The sequence below is a fragment of the Hypanus sabinus genome, chromosome 9, assembly GCF_030144855.1.
Source record: "Hypanus sabinus isolate sHypSab1 chromosome 9, sHypSab1.hap1, whole genome shotgun sequence".
NCBI classification, from domain to species: Eukaryota; Metazoa; Chordata; class Chondrichthyes; order Myliobatiformes; family Dasyatidae; genus Hypanus; species Hypanus sabinus.
This window is the reverse complement of record NC_082714.1, coordinates 81,924,777-81,945,295: the sequence shown is the minus strand read 5'-3', so window position 1 is coordinate 81,945,295 and position 20,519 is coordinate 81,924,777. Positions and strand designations below refer to the sequence as shown.

General features: G+C 47.8%; 1 protein-coding gene across 4 annotated transcripts in view; it reads right to left on the bottom strand.

Annotated features, from left to right (window-relative positions):
- lmna (lamin A) overlaps window positions 1–20,519 on the bottom strand; it is a 139,905-nt gene that overhangs the window by 31,708 nt on the left and 87,678 nt on the right. For all 4 annotated transcript variants that reach the window (XM_059979995.1, XM_059979998.1, XM_059979996.1 and 1 more), the window contains exon 12: window positions 13,526–13,792. In XM_059979995.1, the coding sequence (XP_059835978.1) occupies window positions 13,526–13,792 (267 nt within the window). The remainder of the gene's footprint in view (window positions 1–13,525; window positions 13,793–20,519) is intronic.

Here is a 20,519-nt window from a genome sequence, read left to right as displayed (position 1 = left end):
CCACACATAGCAACAGGTAAACCAATCAACATCTTGTTTAGTTGCAGAGATCCATACCACACATAGCAACAGGTAAACCAATCAACAGCTTGTTTAGTTGCAGAGATCCATGCCACAGATAGCAACAGGTAAACCAATCAACATCTTGTTTAGTTGCAGAGATCCATACCACACATAGCAACAGGTAAACCAATCAGCAGCTTGTTTAGTTGCAGAGATCCATACCACACATAGCAACAGGTAAACCAATCAACATCTTGTTTAGTTGCAGAGATCCATACCACACATAGCAACAGGTAAACCAATCAGCAGCTTGTTTAGTTGCAGAGATCCATACCACACATAGCAACAGGTAAACCAATCAGCAGCTTGTTTAGTTGCAGAGATCCATACCACACATAGCAACAGGTAAACCAATCAACATCTTGTTTAGTTGCAGAGATCCATACCACACATAGCAACAGGTAAACCAATCAAGAGCTTGGTTAGTTGCAGAGATCCATGCCACACATAGCAACAGGTAAACCAATCAACATCTTGTTTAGTTGCAGAGATCCATACCACACATAGCAACAGGTAAACCAATCAGCAGCTTGTTTAGTTGCAGAGATCCATACCACACATAGCAACAGGTAAACCAATCAGCAGCTTGTTTAGTTGCAGAGATCCATACCACACATAGCAACAGGTAAACCAATCAACATCTTGTTTAGTTGCAGAGATCCATACCACACATAGCAACAGGTAAACCAATCAAGAGCTTGGTTAGTTGCAGAGATCCATGCCACACATAGCAACAGGTAAACCAATCAACATCTTGTTTAGTTGCAGAGATCCATACCACAGATAGCAACAGGTAAACCAATCAGCAGCTTGTTTAGCTGTATGGGTCCATGTTACACAGAGCAACAGGCAAACATCTGATAGACCAGTAGACTGGGGAACGTCAGAGGGGGGAGAGGGGAGTCAACGATTTGGGTTGTGACGAGGGCGGATGGCTGGTGTAAAGAAGGGAGGGAGAGGAAGGGCAGGATCCAGCTGACAGGCGATTGTCACATATGCGAGTGAAAACATTTGTTCTGAATGCCAGATAATCTCAGCAAATGAGTACATTGAGGTAAAACAATAACTGAAAAAAGTGTTACAGAGAGAGTGTGGTACAGGCTGAAAGTACAGTACAAGGGCCATGACAGGGTAGATTGTGAGGTTCTTGTACACTGGGACCATTCAATAGCCTGATAACAGCTGGACTGAAGCTCTTCTTCAGTGAGGGGTGGATCCAGGTGAGGAGGGGCCAATAGGCAGATGGAAGATGGGGGAGTGTGGGTAGCGACAGAGGTTGGGAGTGAGGGGTGGATCCAGGTGAGGAGGGGCCAATAGGCAGATGGAAGATGGGGGAGTGTGGGTAGCGACAGAGGCTGGGAGTGAGGGGTGGATCCAGGTGAGGAGGGGCCAATAGGCAGATGGAAGATGGGGGAGGGTGGGTAGCGACAGAGGTTGGGAGTGAGGGGTGGATCCAGGTGAGGAGGGGCCAATAGGCAGATGGAAGATGGGGGAGTGTGGGTAGCGACAGAGGCTGGGAGTGAGGGGTGGATCCAGGTGAGGAGGGGCCAATAGGCAGATGGAAGATGGGGGAGTGTGGGTAGCGACAGAGGCTGGGAGTGAGGGGTGGATCCAGGTGAGGAGGGGCCAATAGGCAGATGGAAGATGGGGGAGTGTGGGTAGCGACAGAGGCTGGGAGTGAGGGGTGGATCCAGGTGAGGAGGGGATGATAGGCAGACAGAGGAGGGGTGAGTGGGGACAGCGACGACGGCTGGGAGGTGATAGGTGGATCCAGGTGAGGGGAGGCAGTAGGCAGGTGGAGGAGGGGAAAGCAGGGAATAGTGATGGAGGCTGAGATGGAACATGGGGCTTGGGAGGAGGGGAGGGTAGATTGGAATGGTGGGGCAGGGGTACCATCTCTCCTGTTGGTGGGGTGGAGGGATGAGGAGTGGTTGGGAAAGGGGGATGGAAACAGAGTGATGTTTGGCTGAGGTAGGAGGACCAAAAGGAGAGAGAAAAGGGACATGGGGGGAACAGGTGCCCTGAAATTGGAGACTTTAATATTTGTACCACTGGGTTGTAGACTCCCCAGGGTGGATATGAATTCTGTTCTCTTTGGGCCAAGGATGAAACCAGAAGGCTGCTCAGAGCCGAGCATGGGCATTGTGGAAGATCAGGTGAATGGGGGCACACGGAATGACAGCAGACATGATGGGCCAAAAGGCCTACTGCTGCTCCAATGTCTCATGATTGCTTTGCAGAGAGTGGTGCGGAATCTAATGAGACGATCAAAAATTACAGGGCGATCTTCATCTTTCAGGTAAGTGGGCCAAGGAATGGCGGATGGAGTTCAGATTAACCCGCACAAAATGCTGGGGGAGTTCAGCAGGTCAGGCAGCGATGTGGAGAGGGACACCCGCCACAGGAGCGTAGCGGTCAGCAGGACGCTATTACACATCGGGGCGTCCTGGAATTCAGAGTTCAATTCCAGCGTTCTTCCGTAAGGAGTCACTGTACATCGGCCCTGATTACAGGTAATCCTGTTTCCTTCCACAGCCCAAAGCTGGGTGGGGTAGATTAATCGTAACATCGTGCTGTGATTAGGTTTGGGTCAATCAGGGTTGTGGGGTTGCTGGGGTGGCAAAGGCTCAAAGGATCAGAAGGACTGACTCCACTAGGTAAATATAAATAGATAAAGAGTTGCGGTTTTGGGCCGAGCCCCCTCAGCAGATTTCACCCCGAAACACCGGCTCTGTATTCATCTGCAGAATCTCCTGTGCGTGTGGAGTATGATCCAGTTGTGTGAGCTGTTCCATTTTGGGAAGTCCGACCAGGGCAGGACTTTCCCAGTGACTGGCAGGGCCCTGGGGTCCCAGAGGTCACAGGTGGAGCAGTATTGCAAGCCAGCCTTCATAAGTCAGGCCATGCTGCAGTTGTACAAGTCACTGGTGAGCCCGGCTGTAGGATAGTTGCCACGAAGCTGCAGAGGAGATTCCGGAGCTCACCGCTGGCAGTCGAGGGACTGAGATAAAGGGAGGGGTTACACAGGATGGGACGTTACCCCTTGGCAAACGAGAGGAAAGAGTACAAAATCATGAAGGGCATAAATGTGCACAGTCCTTTCCCCCCAGGTAGGGTAATCAAAAACCAGACGGCACAGCCTTAAGGTGGCAGGAGAGAGGTTTAACAGGAACCTGAGGGGCAATTTCTTCACCCAGAGTGTGGTCAGCCTATAGAAAGAGCTGCCAGAGGAAGTGGTTGAGGTAGGTACATTAAAAACATTTAAAAGACACTTGGGCAGATACACGGATAGGAAAGGTTTAGAGAGATACGGACAGGTACACGAATAGGAAAGGTTTAGAGGGATACGGACAGGTACACGAATAGGAAAGGTTCAGACGGATACGGACAGGTACACAGATAGGGGAAGGTTTAGAGGGATATGGACAGGGACACGGATAGGAAAGGTTTAGAGGGATACGGACAGGTACACGAATAGGAAAGGTTCAGAGGGATACGGACAGGTGCACGGATAGGAAAGGTTTAGAGGGATACGGACAGGTACACGGATAGGAAAGGTTTAGAGGGATACGGACAGGTACACGGATAGGAAAGGTTTAGAGAGATATGGACAGGGACACGGATAGGAAAGGTTTAGAGGGATATGGACAGGGACACGGATAGGAAAGGTTTAGAGGGATACGGACAGGTACACGGATAGGAAAGGTTCAGAGGGATACGGACAGGTACACGGATAGGAAAGGTTCAGAGGGATACGGGCAGGTACACGGATAGGAAAGGTTTAGAAGGATACGGACAGGTACACAGATAGGGGAAGGTTTAGAGGGATATGGACAGGGACACGGATAGGGGAAGGTTTAGAGGGATATGGACAGGGACACGGATAGGAAAGGTTTAGAGGGATACTGACAGGTACACGGATAGGAAAGGTTTAGAGGGATATGGACAGTTACACAGATAGGAAGGGTTCAGAGGGATATGGACAGGTACACGGATAGGAAAGTTTTAGAGGGATACGGACAGGTACACGGATAGGAACGGTTTAGAGGGATACGGACAGGTACACGGATAGGAAAGGTTTAGAGGGATACGGACAGGTACACGGATAGGAAAGGTTTAGAGTGATATGGACAGGGACACGGATAGGAAAGGTTTAGAGGGATATGGACAGGTACACTGATAGGAAAGGTTTAGAGGGATATGGACAGGTACACGGATAGGAAAGGTGTAGAGGGATATGGACAGGTACACGGATACGAAAGGTTTAGAGGGATATGGACAGGTACACAGATAGGAAAGGTTTAGAGTGATATGGACAGGTACACGGATAGGAAAGGTTTAGAGGGATATGGACAGGTACACGGATAGGAAAGGTTTAGAGGGATATGGACAGGTACACGGATACGAAAGGTTTAGAGGGATATGGACAGGTACACGGATAGGAAAGGTTTAGAGTGATATGGACAGGTACACGGATAGGAAAGGTTTAGAGGGATATGGACAGGTACACGGATACGAAAGGTTTAGAGGGATACGGACAGGGACACGGATAGGAAAGGTTTAGAGTGATATGGACAGGGACACAGATAGGAAAGGTTTAGAGGGATATGGACAGGTACATGGATAGGAGAGTGATATGGACAGGTACACGGATAGGAAAGGTTTACAGGGATATGGACAGGGACACGGATAGGAAAGGTTTAGAGTGATATGGACAGGGACACAGATAGGAAAGGTTTAGAGGGATATGGACAGGTACATGGATAGGAGAGTGATATGGACAGGTACACGGATAGGAAAGGTTTAGAGGGATATGGACAGGGACACGGATAGGAAAGGTTTAGAGTGATATGGACAGGTACACGGATAGGAGAGTGATATGGACAGGTACACGGATAGGAGAGTGAAATGGACAGGGACACAGATAGGAAAGGTTTAGAGGGATATGGACAGGTACATGGATAGGAGAGTGATATGGACAGGTACACGGATAGGAAAGGTTTAGAGGGATATGGACAGGGACACGGATAGGAAAGGTTTAGAGTGATATGGACAGGTACACGGATAGGAGAGTGATATGGACAGGTACACGGATAGGAGAGTGATATGGACAGGGACACAGATAGGAAAGGTTTAGAGGGATATGGACAGGTACATGGATAGGACAGTGATATGGACAGGTACACGGATAGGAAAGGTTCAGAGGGATATGGACAGGGACACGGATAGGAAAGGTTTAGAGTGATATGGACAGGTACACGGATAGGAAAGGGTTAGAGGGATACGGACAGGTACACGGATAGGAAAGATTCAGAGGGATACGGACAAGTACACGGATAGGAAAGGTTTGGAGGGATACGGACAGGTACACGGATAGGAAAGGTTTAGAGGGATACGGACAGGTACACGGATAGGAAAGGTTTAGAGTGATATGGACAGGGACACGGATAGGAAAGGTTTAGAGTGATATGGACAGGTACACGGATAGGAAAGGTTTAGAGGGATATGGACAGGTACACGGATACGAAAGGTTTAGAGGGATACGGACAGGGACACGGATAGGAAAGGTTTAGTGTGATATGGACAGGGACACAGATAGGAAAGGTTTAGAGGGATATGGACAGGTACATGGATAGGAGAGTGATATGGACAGGTACACGGATAGGAAAGGTTTAGAGGGATATGGACAGGGACACGGATAGGAAAGGTTTAGAGTGATATGGACAGGTACACGGATAGGAAAGGTTTAGAGTGATATGGACAGGGACACAGATAGGAAAGGTTTAGAGGGATATGGACAGGTACATGGATAGGAGAGTGATATGGACAGGTACACGGATAGGAATGGTTCAGAGGGATATGGACAGGGACACAGATAGGAAAGGTTTAGAGTGATATGGACAGGTACACGGATAGGAAAGGGTTAGAGGGATACGGACAGGTACACGGATAGGAAAGGTTCAGAGGGATACGGACAAGTACACGGATAGGAAAGGTTTAGAGGGATACGGACAGGTACACGGATAGGAAAGGTTTAGAGGGATACGGACAGGTACACGGATAGGAAAGGTTCAGAGGGATACGGACAGGTACACGGATAGGAAAGGTTTAGAGGGATATGGACAGGTACACGGATAGGAAAGGTTTAGAGGGATACGGACAGGTACACAGACAGGGGAAGGTTTAGAGGGATGTGGACAGGGACACTGATAGGAATGGTTTAGAGGGATACTGACAGGTACACGGATAGGAAAGGTTTAGAGGGATATGGACAGTTACACGGATAGGAAAGGTTTAGAGTGATATGGACAGGGACACGGATAGGAAAGGTTTAGAGGGATATGGACAGGTACACTGATAGGAAAGGTTTAGAGGGATACGGACAGGGACACGGATAGGAAAGGTTTAGAGTGATATGGACAGGTACACGGATAGGAAAGGTTTAGAGGGATATGGACAGGTACACGGATACGAAAGGTTTAGAGGGATATGGACAGGTACACGGATAGGAAAGGTTTAGAGTGATATGGACAGGTACACGGATAGGAAAGGTGTAGAGGGATATGGACAGGTACACGGATAGGAAAGGTTTAGAGGGATATGGAAAGGTACACGGATACGAAAGGTTTAGAGGGATATGGACAGGTACACGGATAGGAAAGGTTTAGAGTGATATGGACAGGTACACGGATAGGAAAGGTTTAGAGGGATATGGACAGGTACACGGATACGAAAGGTTTAGAGGGATACGGACAGGGACACGGATAGGAAAGGTTTAGAGTGATATGGACAGGGACACAGATAGGAAAGGTTTAGAGGGATATGGACAGGTACATGGATAGGAGAGTGATATGGACAGGTACACGGATAGGAAAGGTTTAGAGGGATATGGACAGGGACACGGATAGGAAAGGTTTAGAGTGATATGGACAGGTACACGGATAGGAGAGTGATATGGACAGGTACACGGATAGGAAAGGTTTAGAGTGATATGGACAGGTACACGGATAGGAGAGTGATATGGACAGGTACACGGATAGGAGAGTGATATGGACAGGGACACAGATAGGAAAGGTTTAGAGGGATATGGACAGGTACATGGATAGGACAGTGATATGGACAGGTACACGGATAGGAAAGGTTCAGAGGGATATGGACAGGGACACGGATAGGAAAGGTTTAGAGTGATATGGACAGGTACACGGATAGGAAAGGGTTAGAGGGATACGGACAGGTACACGGATAGGAAAGATTCAGAGGGATACGGACAAGTACACGGATAGGAAAGGTTTGGAGGGATACGGACAGGTACACGGATAGGAAAGGTTTAGAGGGATACGGACAGGTACACGGATAGGAAAGGTTTAGAGTGATATGGACAGGGACACGGATAGGAAAGGTTTAGAGTGATATGGACAGGTACACGGATAGGAAAGGTTTAGAGGGATATGGACAGGTACACGGATACGAAAGGTTTAGAGGGATACGGACAGGGACACGGATAGGAAAGGTTTAGTGTGATATGGACAGGGACACAGATAGGAAAGGTTTAGAGGGATATGGACAGGTACATGGATAGGAGAGTGATATGGACAGGTACACGGATAGGAAAGGTTTAGAGGGATATGGACAGGGACACGGATAGGAAAGGTTTAGAGTGATATGGACAGGTACACGGATAGGAAAGGTTTAGAGTGATATGGACAGGGACACAGATAGGAAAGGTTTAGAGGGATATGGACAGGTACATGGATAGGAGAGTGATATGGACAGGTACACGGATAGGAATGGTTCAGAGGGATATGGACAGGGACACAGATAGGAAAGGTTTAGAGTGATATGGACAGGTACACGGATAGGAAAGGGTTAGAGGGATACGGACAGGTACACGGATAGGAAAGGTTCAGAGGGATACGGACAAGTACACGGATAGGAAAGGTTTAGAGGGATACGGACAGGTACACGGATAGGAAAGGTTTAGAGGGATACGGACAGGTACACGGATAGGAAAGGTTCAGAGGGATACGGACAGGTACACGGATAGGAAAGGTTTAGAGGGATATGGACAGGTACACGGATAGGAAAGGTTTAGAGGGATACGGACAGGTACACAGACAGGGGAAGGTTTAGAGGGATGTGGACAGGGACACTGATAGGAATGGTTTAGAGGGATACTGACAGGTACACGGATAGGAAAGGTTTAGAGGGATATGGACAGTTACACGGATAGGAAAGGTTTAGAGTGATATGGACAGGGACACGGATAGGAAAGGTTTAGAGGGATATGGACAGGTACACTGATAGGAAAGGTTTAGAGGGATACGGACAGGGACACGGATAGGAAAGGTTTAGAGTGATATGGACAGGTACACGGATAGGAAAGGTTTAGAGGGATATGGACAGGTACACGGATACGAAAGGTTTAGAGGGATATGGACAGGTACACGGATAGGAAAGGTTTAGAGTGATATGGACAGGTACACGGATAGGAAAGGTGTAGAGGGATATGGACAGGTACACGGATAGGAAAGGTTTAGAGGGATATGGAAAGGTACACGGATACGAAAGGTTTAGAGGGATATGGACAGGTACACGGATAGGAAAGGTTTAGAGTGATATGGACAGGTACACGGATAGGAAAGGTTTAGAGGGATATGGACAGGTACACGGATACGAAAGGTTTAGAGGGATACGGACAGGGACACGGATAGGAAAGGTTTAGAGTGATATGGACAGGGACACAGATAGGAAAGGTTTAGAGGGATATGGACAGGTACATGGATAGGAGAGTGATATGGACAGGTACACGGATAGGAAAGGTTTAGAGGGATATGGACAGGGACACGGATAGGAAAGGTTTAGAGTGATATGGACAGGTACACGGATAGGAGAGTGATATGGACAGGTACACGGATAGGAAAGGTTTAGAGGGATATGGACAGGGACACGGATAGGAAAGGTTTAGAGGGATACGGACAGGTACACGGATAGGAAAGGTTTAGAGGGATACGGACAGGTACACGGATGGGAAAGGTTCAGAGGGATACGGACAGGTACACGGATAGGAAAGGTTTAGAGGGATATGGACAGGTACACTGATAGGAAAGGTTTAGAGGGATACGGACAGGTACACGGATAGGAAAGGTTTAGAGGGATACGGACAGGTACACGGATAGGAAAGGTTTAGAGAGATACGGACAGGTACACGGATAGGAAAGGTTTAGAGGGATACGGACAGGTACACGGATAGGAAAGGTTTAGAGGGATACGGACAGGTACACAGATAGGAAAGGTTTAGAGAGATATGGACAGGGACACGGATAGGAAAGTTTTAGAGGGATATGGACAGGGACACGGATAGGAAAGGTTTAGAGGGATACGGACAGGTACACGGATAGGAAAGGTTCAGAGGGATACGGACAGGTACACGGATAGGAAAGGTTCAGAGGGATACGGGCAGGTACACGGATAGGAAAGGTTTAGAGGGATACGGACAGGTACACAAATAGGGGAAGGTTTAGAGGGATATGGACAGGGACACGGATAGGGGAAGGTTTAGAGGGATATGGACAGGGACACGGATAGGAAAGGTTTAGAGGGATACTGACAGGTACACGGATAGGAAAGGTTTAGAGGGATATGGACAGTTACACAGATAGGAAGGGTTCAGAGGGATATGGACAGGTACACGGATAGGAAAGTTTTAGAGGGATACGGACAGGTACACGGATAGGAACGGTTTAGAGGGATACGGACAGGTACAAGGATAGGAAAGGTTTAGAGGGATACGGACAGGTACACGGATAGGAAAGGTTTAGAGTGATATGGACAGGGACACGGATAGGAAAGGTTTAGAGGGATATGGACAGGTACACTGATAGGAAAGGTTTAGAGGGATACGGACAGGGACACGGATAGGAAAGGTTTAGATTGATATGGACAGGTACACGGATAGGAATGGTTTAGAGGGATATGGACAGGTACACGGATACGAAAGGTTTAGAGGGATATGGACAGGTACACGGATAGGAAAGGTTTAGAGTGATATGGACAGGTACACGGATAGGAAAGGTTTAGAGGGATATGGACAGGTACACGGATAGGAAAGGTTTAGAGGGATATGGACAGGTACACGGATACGAAAGGTTTAGAGGGATATGGACAGGTACACGGATAGGAAAGGTTTAGAGTGATATGGACAGGTACACGGATAGGAAAGGTTTAGAGGGATATGGACAGGTACACGGATACGAAAGGTTTAGAGCGATACGGACAGGGACACGGATAGGAAAGGTTTAGAGTGATATGGACAGGGACACAGATAGGAAAGGTTTAGAGGGATATGGACAGGTACATGGATAGGAGAGTGATATGGACAGGTACACGGATAGGAAAGGTTTAGAGGGATATGGACAGGGACACGGATAGGAAAGGTTTAGAGTGATATGGACAGGTACACGGATAGGAGAGTGATATGGACAGGTACACGGATAGGAGAGTGATATGGACAGGGACACAGATAGGAAAGGTTTAGAGGGATATGGACAGGTACATGGATAGGAGAGTGATATGGACAGGTACACGGATAGGAATGGTTCAGAGGGATATGGACAGGGACACGGATAGGAAAGGTTTAGAGTGATATGGACAGGTACACGGATAGGAAAGGGTTAGAGGGATACGGACAGGTACACGGATAGGAAAGGTTCAGAGGGATACGGACAAGTACACGGATAGGAAAGGTTTAGAGGGATACGGACAGGTACACGGATAGGAAAGGTTTAGAGGGATACGGACAGGTACACGGATAGGAAAGGTTCAGAGGGATACGGACAGGTACACGGATAGGAAAGGTTTAGAGGGATATGGACAGGTACACGGATAGGAAAGGTTTAGAGGGATACGGACAGGTACACAGACAGGGGAAGGTTTAGAGGGATGTGGACAGGGACACTGATAGGAAAGGTTTAGAGGGATACTGACAGGTACACGGATAGGAAAGGTTTAGAGGGATATGGACAGTTACACAGATAGGAAGGGTTCAGAGGGATATGGACAGGTACACGGATAGGAAAGGTTTAGAGGGATACGGACAGGTACACGGATAGGAACGGTTTAGAGGGATATGGACAGGTACACGGATAGGAAAGGTTTAGAGGGATACAGACAGGTACACGGATAGGAAAGGTTTAGAGTGATATGGACAGGGACACGGATAGGAAAGGTTTAGAGGGATATGGACAGGTACACGGATAGGAAAGGTTTAGAGGGATACGGACAGGTACACGGATAGGAAAGGTTTAGAGGGATACGGACAGGAAAGGTTCAGAGGGATACGGACAGGTACACGGATAGGAAAGGTTCAGACGGATATGGACAGGTACACGGATAGGAAAGGTTTAGAGGGATACGGACAGGTACACGGATAGGAAATGTTTAGAAAGATATGGACAGGTACACGGATGGGAAAGGTTTAGAGGGATACGGACAGGGACACTGATAGGAACGGTTTAGAGTGATATGGACAGGTACACGGATAGGAAAGGTTTAGAGGGATATGGACAGGTACACGGATATGAAACGTTTAGAGGGATATGGACAGGTACACGAATACGAAAGGTTTAGAGGGATATGGACAGGTACACGGATAGGAAAGGTTTAGAGTGATATGGACAGGTACACGGATAGGAAAGGTTTAGAGGGATATGGACAGGTACACGGATACGAAAGGTTTAGAGGGATACGGACAGGGACACGGATAGGAATGGTTTAGAGTGATATGGACAGGGACACAGATAGGAAAGGTTTAGAGGGATATGGACAGGTACATGGATAGGAGAGTGATATGGACAGGTACACGGATAGGAAAGGTTTAGAGTGATATGGACAGGGACACGGATAGGAAAGGTTTAGAGTGATATGGACAGGTACACGGATAGGAAAGGTTTAGAGGGACATGGACAGGTACACGGATAGGAAAGGGTTAGAGGGATACGGACAGGTACACGGATAGGAAAGGTTCAGAGGGATACGGACAAGTACACGGATAGGAAAGTTTTAGAGGGATACGGACAGGTACACGGATAGGAAAGGTTTAGAGGGATACGGACAGGTACACGGATAGGAAAGGTTCAGAGGGATACGGACAGGTACACGGATAGGAAAGGTTTAGAGGGATATGGACAGGTACACGGATAGTAAAGGTTTAGAGGGATACGGACAGGTACACAGACAGGGGAAGGTTTAGAGGGATATGGACAGGGACACTGATAGGAAAGGTTTAGAGGGATACTGACAGGTACACGGATAGGAAAGGTTTAGAGGGATATGGACAGTTACACAGATAGGAAGGGTTCAGAGGGATATGGACAGGTACACGGATAGGAAAGGTTTAGAGGGATACGGACAGGTACACGGATAGGAACGGTTTAGAGGGATATGGACAGGGACACGGATAGGAAAGGTTTAGAGGGATATGGACAGGTACACGGATAGGAAAGGTTTAGAGGGATACGGACAGGTACACGGATAGGAAAGGTTTAGAGGGATACGGACAGGAAAGTTTCAGAGGGATACGGACAGGTACACTGATAGGAAAGGTTCAGACGGATATGGACAGGTACACGGATAGGAAAGGTTTAGAGGGATACGGACAGGTACACGGATAGGAAATGTTTAGAAAGATATGGACAGGTACACGGATGGGAAAGGTTTAGAGGGATACGGACAGGGACACTGATAGGAACGGTTTAGAGGGATATGGACAGGGACACGGATAGGAAAGGTTTAGAGGGATACGGACAGGTACACGGTTAGGAAAGGTTTAGAGTGATATGGACAGGGACACGGATAGGAAAGGTTTAGAGGGATACAGACAGGTACACGGATAGGAAAGGTTTAGAGGGATACGGACAGGTACACGGATAGGAAAGGTTTAGAGGGATATGGACAGGGACACGGATACGAAAGGTTTAGAGGGATATGGACAGGTACACGGATAGGAAAGGTTTAGAGTGATATGGACAGGTACACGGATAGGAAAGGTTTAGAGGGATATGGACAGGTACACGGCTACGAAAGGTTTAGAGGGATATGGACAGGTACACGGATAGGAAAGGTTTAGAGGGATATGGACAGGGACACAGATAGGAAAGGTTTAGAGGGATACGGACAGGTACATGGATAGGAAAGGTTTAGAGGGCTACGGACAGGTACACGGATAGGAAAGGTTTAGAGTGATATGGACAGATACACGGATAGGAAAGGTTCAGAGGGATATGGACAAACTTGGGCAAATGAGACTGGTTTAGATGGGAATATTGGTCACATAGACCAGTTGGACTGAAAGTGTCGAGGGGTGAGTGGGGGTATTCTGTGGGACGAGGTGAAAAGCAGGGGAACCAACTCTCTGACCAGTTTGTGTGTGGTGGGGGGACTTTGGGTATGCCCAACACTCACTGACCTGCCCTCCGAATGAGTGCTGCTCCCCCATCAGGTACGTTCGAGGGACGAGGCCCTCCGCCGCCCCGGACACTCCTCCACCGCCACCACTGCTGGTGACGGTACGGTAGGACTTGGTGACGGTCTGCCGGGAGGTGGGACCGGTGATCACCGAGCTCTTCTGCTCGCTGTGGCCGGTCTCATGGGGCGGGGTGGCCGGCTGCCCGCAGGATCCGCACACCGCGGCACGGGAACGCAGGTTGTACTCGGCATCGTGTACGTGGCTCGCCTGTCGGTGGGGGGGGGGGGGGGAGAGGCATCAGTATACGTCCCTTTCTCCCCTCCTTGATTCTCTCTGACACAAACCAATGGGACCCCCCCACCCCAATTCCTCCCCCCAAAACACAAACCCTCCCCTTAATTCCACCCAATGACTCTCAACATGCTTCCAAGCTCCGAATTCCTCCCCTCTCCCAAAAGCCACCAATGCCTACCATCCCTCCCCTCAACTTCCCTCCACCCTCCCAACATGCACCCTGCCTCCAACCCCTCACACATCCCTGGCCACAGCCGCCGAATGTTTCTCCACCAGACACGCCCCCACTGCCGGCAGCCCACAGTTGCAGTTCATGGTCGGTGATCACTGAGCCCACTGAATCCATGCTAGCCCTTCCTCGGCTGATCAGCTTGGCAGCTTCAATGAGCCAGAACCCACCCAAATATCTTCCAACGGATGGGCAGAGAGAGTCAGCACCACACACCATTGTCAGGTTCTTTAAGTTTTTAAATAATGGATTAGTTCTACCCTTGCAGTGTCAGAGGACTCACAGCCAGTTTGGTTTTACCGTCCTCCGACGCCACTTCCAACGATTTGCCCCCCTCCACCGCTCCTCAGCCCGCCAATATCTCCCAACACCAACATAACTCATTCTCCCTTGGGGACGCAACATCTCTCAGGATGTTTCTGAAGAAATTGTTGGTGTAGAGGCCAGGATGTTGGATAGAGATTGAATGGTTCTTGATTGATGAGATGCTAAGGGTGATATGGAGAACGGAGGTCGATAGAAATATCAGTCATGGAGCAGACTCGATGGGACAAACAGCCTGACTCTGCCCCTATATCTTTATGTTATGTTTAAAATTAGTTAAGTCCAAAATTGGGCCCTTGAAGGCTGAAACAGGTGAATTTATTATGGGGAACAAGGAAACAGCAGATGAGTTGAACAGGTACTTTGGATCTGTCTTCACTAGGGAAGACACAGACAATCTCCCAGGTGTAATAGTGGCCAGAAGACCTAGGGTAATGGAGGAACTTGAAGGAAATTCACATTAGGCAGAAAATTGTGTTGGGTAGACTGATGGGACTGAAGGCTGATAAATCCCCAGGGTCTGATGGTCTGCATCCCAGGGTACTTAAGGAGGTGGCTCTAGAAATCGTGGATGCATTGGTAATCATTTTCCAATGTTCTATAGATTCAAGATCAGTTCCTGAGGTAGCTAATGTTATCCCACTTTTTAAGAAAACAGAGAGAGAAAACAGGGAATTACATGTGCCTGTGGCGACCCACTTCCCAGCGCACTCGAACCGGCTCAGAAATCGGCGCGCGCCGGCATTGTGGCCGGTCCCAAAAAGGGCGCCAAGTCTACTTCACCAGCAAGGGGAAAAGCCCGCGCACGGGACGGGACTGTGAATACAGTGGCAGTATTCCCGCCCAGGGAGGGCGGGATCAGGAAGGCTTTAAAGCGAGGCCGTGAAGTTTGAATAAACCTCTTTTGCAACTGCAGCTCATCGACTACGTGTCGTTATTTCAGCGCAGCGTGTAGCGCACCGCTACATGCCACTACTTCATCTTTTAAAATTGACTCCAGCATCTTCCCCATCACTGATGTCAATTTTAAAAGATGAAATAGTGGCACATTTGGATAGCAGTAACAGGATCAGTCCGAGTCAGTGTGAATTTATGAAAGGGAAATCATGCTTGGCTAATCTTCTGGAATTTTTTGAGGATGTAACTATGAAAATGGACAAGGGAGAGCCAGTGGATGTAGTGTACCTGGACTTTAAGAAATCCTTTGATAAGGTCCCACGTAGGAGATTAGTGGGCAAAATTACAGCACGTGGTATTGGGGGTAGGGTACTGACATGGATAGAAAATTGATTGGCAGATTGGCAGAGTAGGGATTAACGGGTCCTTTTCAGAATGGCAGGCAGTGACTAGTGGGGTACCGCAAGGCTCGGTGTTGGGACCACAGCTATTTACAATATACATTAATGATTTAGATGAAGGAATTAAAAGTGACATTAGCAAATTTGCAGATGACACAAAGCTGGGTGGCAGTGTGAAATGTGAGGAGGATGTTATGAGAATGCAGGGTGACTTGGGCAGGTTGGGTGAGTGGGCAGATGCAGTTTAATGTGGATAAATGTGAGGTTATCCACTTTGGTGGCAAGAACAGGAAGGCAGATTACTATCTGAATGGTGTCAAGTTAGGAAAAGGGGAAGTACAACGAGATCTAGGTGTTCTTGTACATCAGTCACTGAAAGTAAACATGCAGGTACAGCAGGCAGTGAAGAAAGCTAATGGCATGTTGGCCTTCATAACAAGGGGAGTTGAGTATAGGAGCAAAGAGGTCCTTCTGCAGTTGTACAGGGCCCCGGTGAGACCACACCTGGAGTATTGTGTTCAGTTTTGGTCTCCAAATTTGAGGAGGGTAGCTAATGTTATCCCACTTTTTAAGAAAGGTTGGAGTGACTGGGCTTGTATACACTGGAATTTAGAAGGATGAGAGGGGACCTGATGGAAACGTGTAAGATTATTAAGGAGTTGGACACGTTAGAGGTAGGAAACATGTTCCTGATGTTGGGCGAGTCCAGAACCAAAGGCCACAGTTTAAGAATAAGGGGTAGGCCATTTAGAACAGAGTTCAGTAAAAACTTTTTCACCCAGAGAGTTGTGGATCTATGGAATGCTCTGCCTCAGAAGGCAGTGGAGGCCAATTCTCTGGATGTTTTCAAGAAAGAGTTAGATAGAGCTCTTAAAGATAGCGGAGTCAAAGGATATGGGGATAGAGCAGGAACGGGGCACTGATTGTGGATAATCAGATTGAATGGTGGTGCTGGCTTGAAGGGCTGAATGGCCTAACCCTGCACCTGTTGACTATCGTTTTTTCCAAGGGAGTAAGGCTTTGACCCTTCTCCATCCTCCTGTCCACTAAAGCCTTAACTGGTTTGTGTCCAGTTCCTGTCACGCCCCCCCCCCCCCCACCCCGCCACCATCCACCAGTCTCTCAGTCCCAAAGCACTGCCCACAGAGAGATTCAAAGTCCCCACCCCGGCCCACTAATTCTTTGTAAATTTCTCTATGACCCAGTGGGAAACAGATACAGACGGCAAAGTGACAGATGGAGCTTCACTCAGCTAAATATGAGGTGTTGCAACGTAAAAGGACAGTACACTGTCAGTGGTAGGACTCTTAACAGTGTTGACGGACAGAGGGATGTTTGAGTCCAAGCCCATATAGCTCCCTGAAAGCGGATGCACATGTTGACAGGGCAAAGAAGGTGTATGGCATTTATTAGTCAAGGCACTAAGTTCAAGAGTCACAAAGTTATGTTACAACTTTCTCTGGTTAGGCCAAATCAGTTCTGGTTGCTCCATTACAGAAAGGATGTGGATGGAGAGGATGCAGAAAAGGTTTGCCAGGATGTTGCCTGCATTAGAGAACTTGTGCTGCTATAAGGCGAGTTTGGACAGTTAGGAGTGACGGAGGCTGAGGGAAGACCTGATTGAGATTCATAACATTATAAACTGCATAGTAGACAGCCAGAATCTTTCTCCTGATTTAGAAAAGTCAAATATTAGAGAGTGCTGCTGGCCAGAAAGAAATACAGTCTACAAATCAGTGAACTCAAATAGTTCAGGGACAGTGGAAGCGGACAGACCAATTGTCTTCGTTCTTGTCAAAGGAATGGTCAAAGCCATTTTTTTGAAGCTGCTCTGTATCCTCCATTTTGTGAACTGGTTTTGCTTGGTTGAAAGAACGAAATCAGTTGGACTAGAGGTAACTTCCCAATAAGAAGTTATTTGTGAGGTGTTCTTTGGTTAGATATAACATGCAGGTTTGTGAATGGTGGGGTCTGTGTCTATCCCAAGTGATTCCAGCTCATTACTGGTTTGGTAACTGATTTAGAACAGAGAACCATAAATTACCAGTTGTCACTGGTGAAGGAAGGCAATAAATGGATGCTGGCTTGGGCTAGAGCCATTAAGATTGAATAAGAATAACCTAGAGCCAGTGAGATTGAAATGGAACATTTGAACTGACGTGAGGTGTTTAAGAGTCCAGAGCTTTGAAGGCAAATCAGTGACAACTCTCTGGAGACCATCCATCGCAGATGTGAAGGACTGTACATCAGAGCATGGACTACATTCCCTTTTCTATTCTTTGGCACTGATATTGTGGGCTGAAGGACGTGTTTCTGTGCTGTACTAGTCTTTCAAACTTTGCTCCTGATACCCAGAGTAGTATTTCATCCTCGTCCTCTCCCCACCCGAGTTCCAACCTCAGACTGAACCTTCCAAACTCGAGGGAACACCCCCAGATCACCTGGAATCCTCTACTCCTGACATATCCCTCGAGACCTTCCCTGAGCCCTACAGTCTGCAATTTACAGGCTCTTAGAGACACACACACACACACACACACAAACAGGCAAGGTACAGAGGGAGACGCCAAAGACGGCAGATGGTGGAATCTGGAAGTTTGAAGATGCTCAGAGGGTCAGGCAGCATCCATGGAGGGAAATGGACAGTCGATATTTTTGTCTAATATTAAAAATATTGACGAGGCTACATTGCCACAGATGTCTGCGGGAACCAAGTCTTTGGGTACATTTAAAGCAGAGGTGGACAGGCCCTTGATTAGTAAAGGCACCAAAGATTATGGGGAAAAGGCATGAAAAAAGGGGTTGAAAGGGACAATGAATCAGCCATGATGGAATGGGGGAGCAAACTCGATGGGCTGAATGGCACAATTCTGGTCCTATGTCTTATGGGTAAATTTGCAGATGACACAAGATTTGGAGGCTACAGGAATAGCTTTCTTTTCACGGGCAAGTGGTAAGTTGGGCAGAGCTGTGGCAGATGCAGTTTTATCCTGAAAGTGCGACGTGATGCACTGTATGAGTCTAATGAGTGTAGGACACACACTGTGAACGGTAGGGAGTACTGAAGGACAGAGGAACTTCAGTGTACAAGGGTAGGACACACTCTGTGAACGGTAGGGAGTACTGAGGGACCTCGGTGTACGAGTTGAAAATCTTCCTGAAGAAAGGGAGGGAAGTGAGATTTGGGATAACAGGAGGTGAAGGAGGGGAGTTGTCATGAAGGTTAGGGGTGGGAGTGGAAGTGAAACCACTCCTGGGTCACCACCACCCCCTCTGTGTGGCCTGGAGGAAACAGGGAACCCCACAGATGCACCCCCAGGAGCTGGGGGTTGGTGGCCATGTGGGAGGGAACCAGCCAACCCACCTTCATGGTCTGAAGTTGAGAGCCCAGACAGAGTCAAAAGAAGGTTCGGGGAGAGGACGGTGGGGAAAGGGTGGAGATGGCTAGAATTTCATGGCGCTCTGGAAAAAGGCTAGGGCCAAACCCTGATATCAACAGACACATCGTCACTGAGTAACTGCTCAGGAGGTATTGCCTTGGCTGCCCACTGCTCTAACTTCATCGCTCTCTCTGCCCCCTGCTCCCGCCCGATTGCTAGGCCATGCATCCCAGATCAGGCCTAAACAAGACCCCTCCCTCCCTTCACATCTGGAAACAGCTGCTCATTTTTAACCCCCCAAGAAACATCTGGTTAGAGTACTTCAATGCCAGACTATCCAATTTAACTAATTAAATCAGGATTTATTTTAATACCCAGCACAAACTGTATCAGTCTCTTTGATTTAAATATCAATCAGGAAGTCATTAAAGAAATCGAAGGAGACAGCTGTAATCTTTCAAAATTATTTTTTATTTAAACAAAACAAGTTTGGATACAGAACTTTGCAGTGGACCTAATCTAATTTGGATCCAATCGGATCATCGACAATCTATAAACCAAGGGTCACATTTTCAGCTATAATGACATCCCTAACGCACCATGAAATCCTGACGCCTCGTTCCTGAGAATGATCTTGGAAATGCAGAGGACTGAGGTGGCAGATAGCTGAATGATGGTGTGACAGAGAGAGACCAGGGTTGAGTGGAGCTTGTGGTCCATACAAACCTTTCCAGGGAGTTGACCCTTGGTGGGGACGTTGCAAAAATGCATTGGGCAGGAGGTCTGTAGAGTTGTGGGGGAGGGGGGTCCGTTCAAGCTGGCCGGTTGAAGTTTTGGTATATAATAGAAATATTCCCCGTGAAGGAAGCGTGTAATAATAAGGCATATTGGTGACAAGCAAGGGTCTCTAATAACAGAAACACTGAAGGCAAGGAGGCTGCAAAATGAGCATTGGTGGCAAGCCTTGAGTGTGTGATAACAAGGGGACTGATGCTTAGAGAGAGCATGTAATAATGGATACTGATGGCTAGCAAAGGTCTTGTGATAGAGGAAGGGTTGTAATAACAAAGATTAATTGCTAGGGAGGTCTGTATTAACTTATAATGGTTAGGAAAGGCTTGTAATGATGGAAGAGTCAGTAATAACATAGATACTAGTTAGGAAGGGTCTATAATGTATGGAGAGGTGTGCATTACAGGGATACTAATTAGGAATGGTTTGTAATAGCCGGGGGGAGTTTAATATGAAGGTACAGGTTAGGAAGGATCTGTAATGGATGGTGTGTAACTTATGAATACTAATTAGGAGGAGTCTGTAATGCCAAGGATAGCAATGAGGACGGGTCTGTAACAGTGGAGGGGATTGTTTATAGTCAAATCCGAAACCATTCTACGAATCTCAGCGTCACTGCCGACAGCCATAGGGAGGCACTCTTCAAGGAACAGACTGGGATCACCAACCCTTGGGCC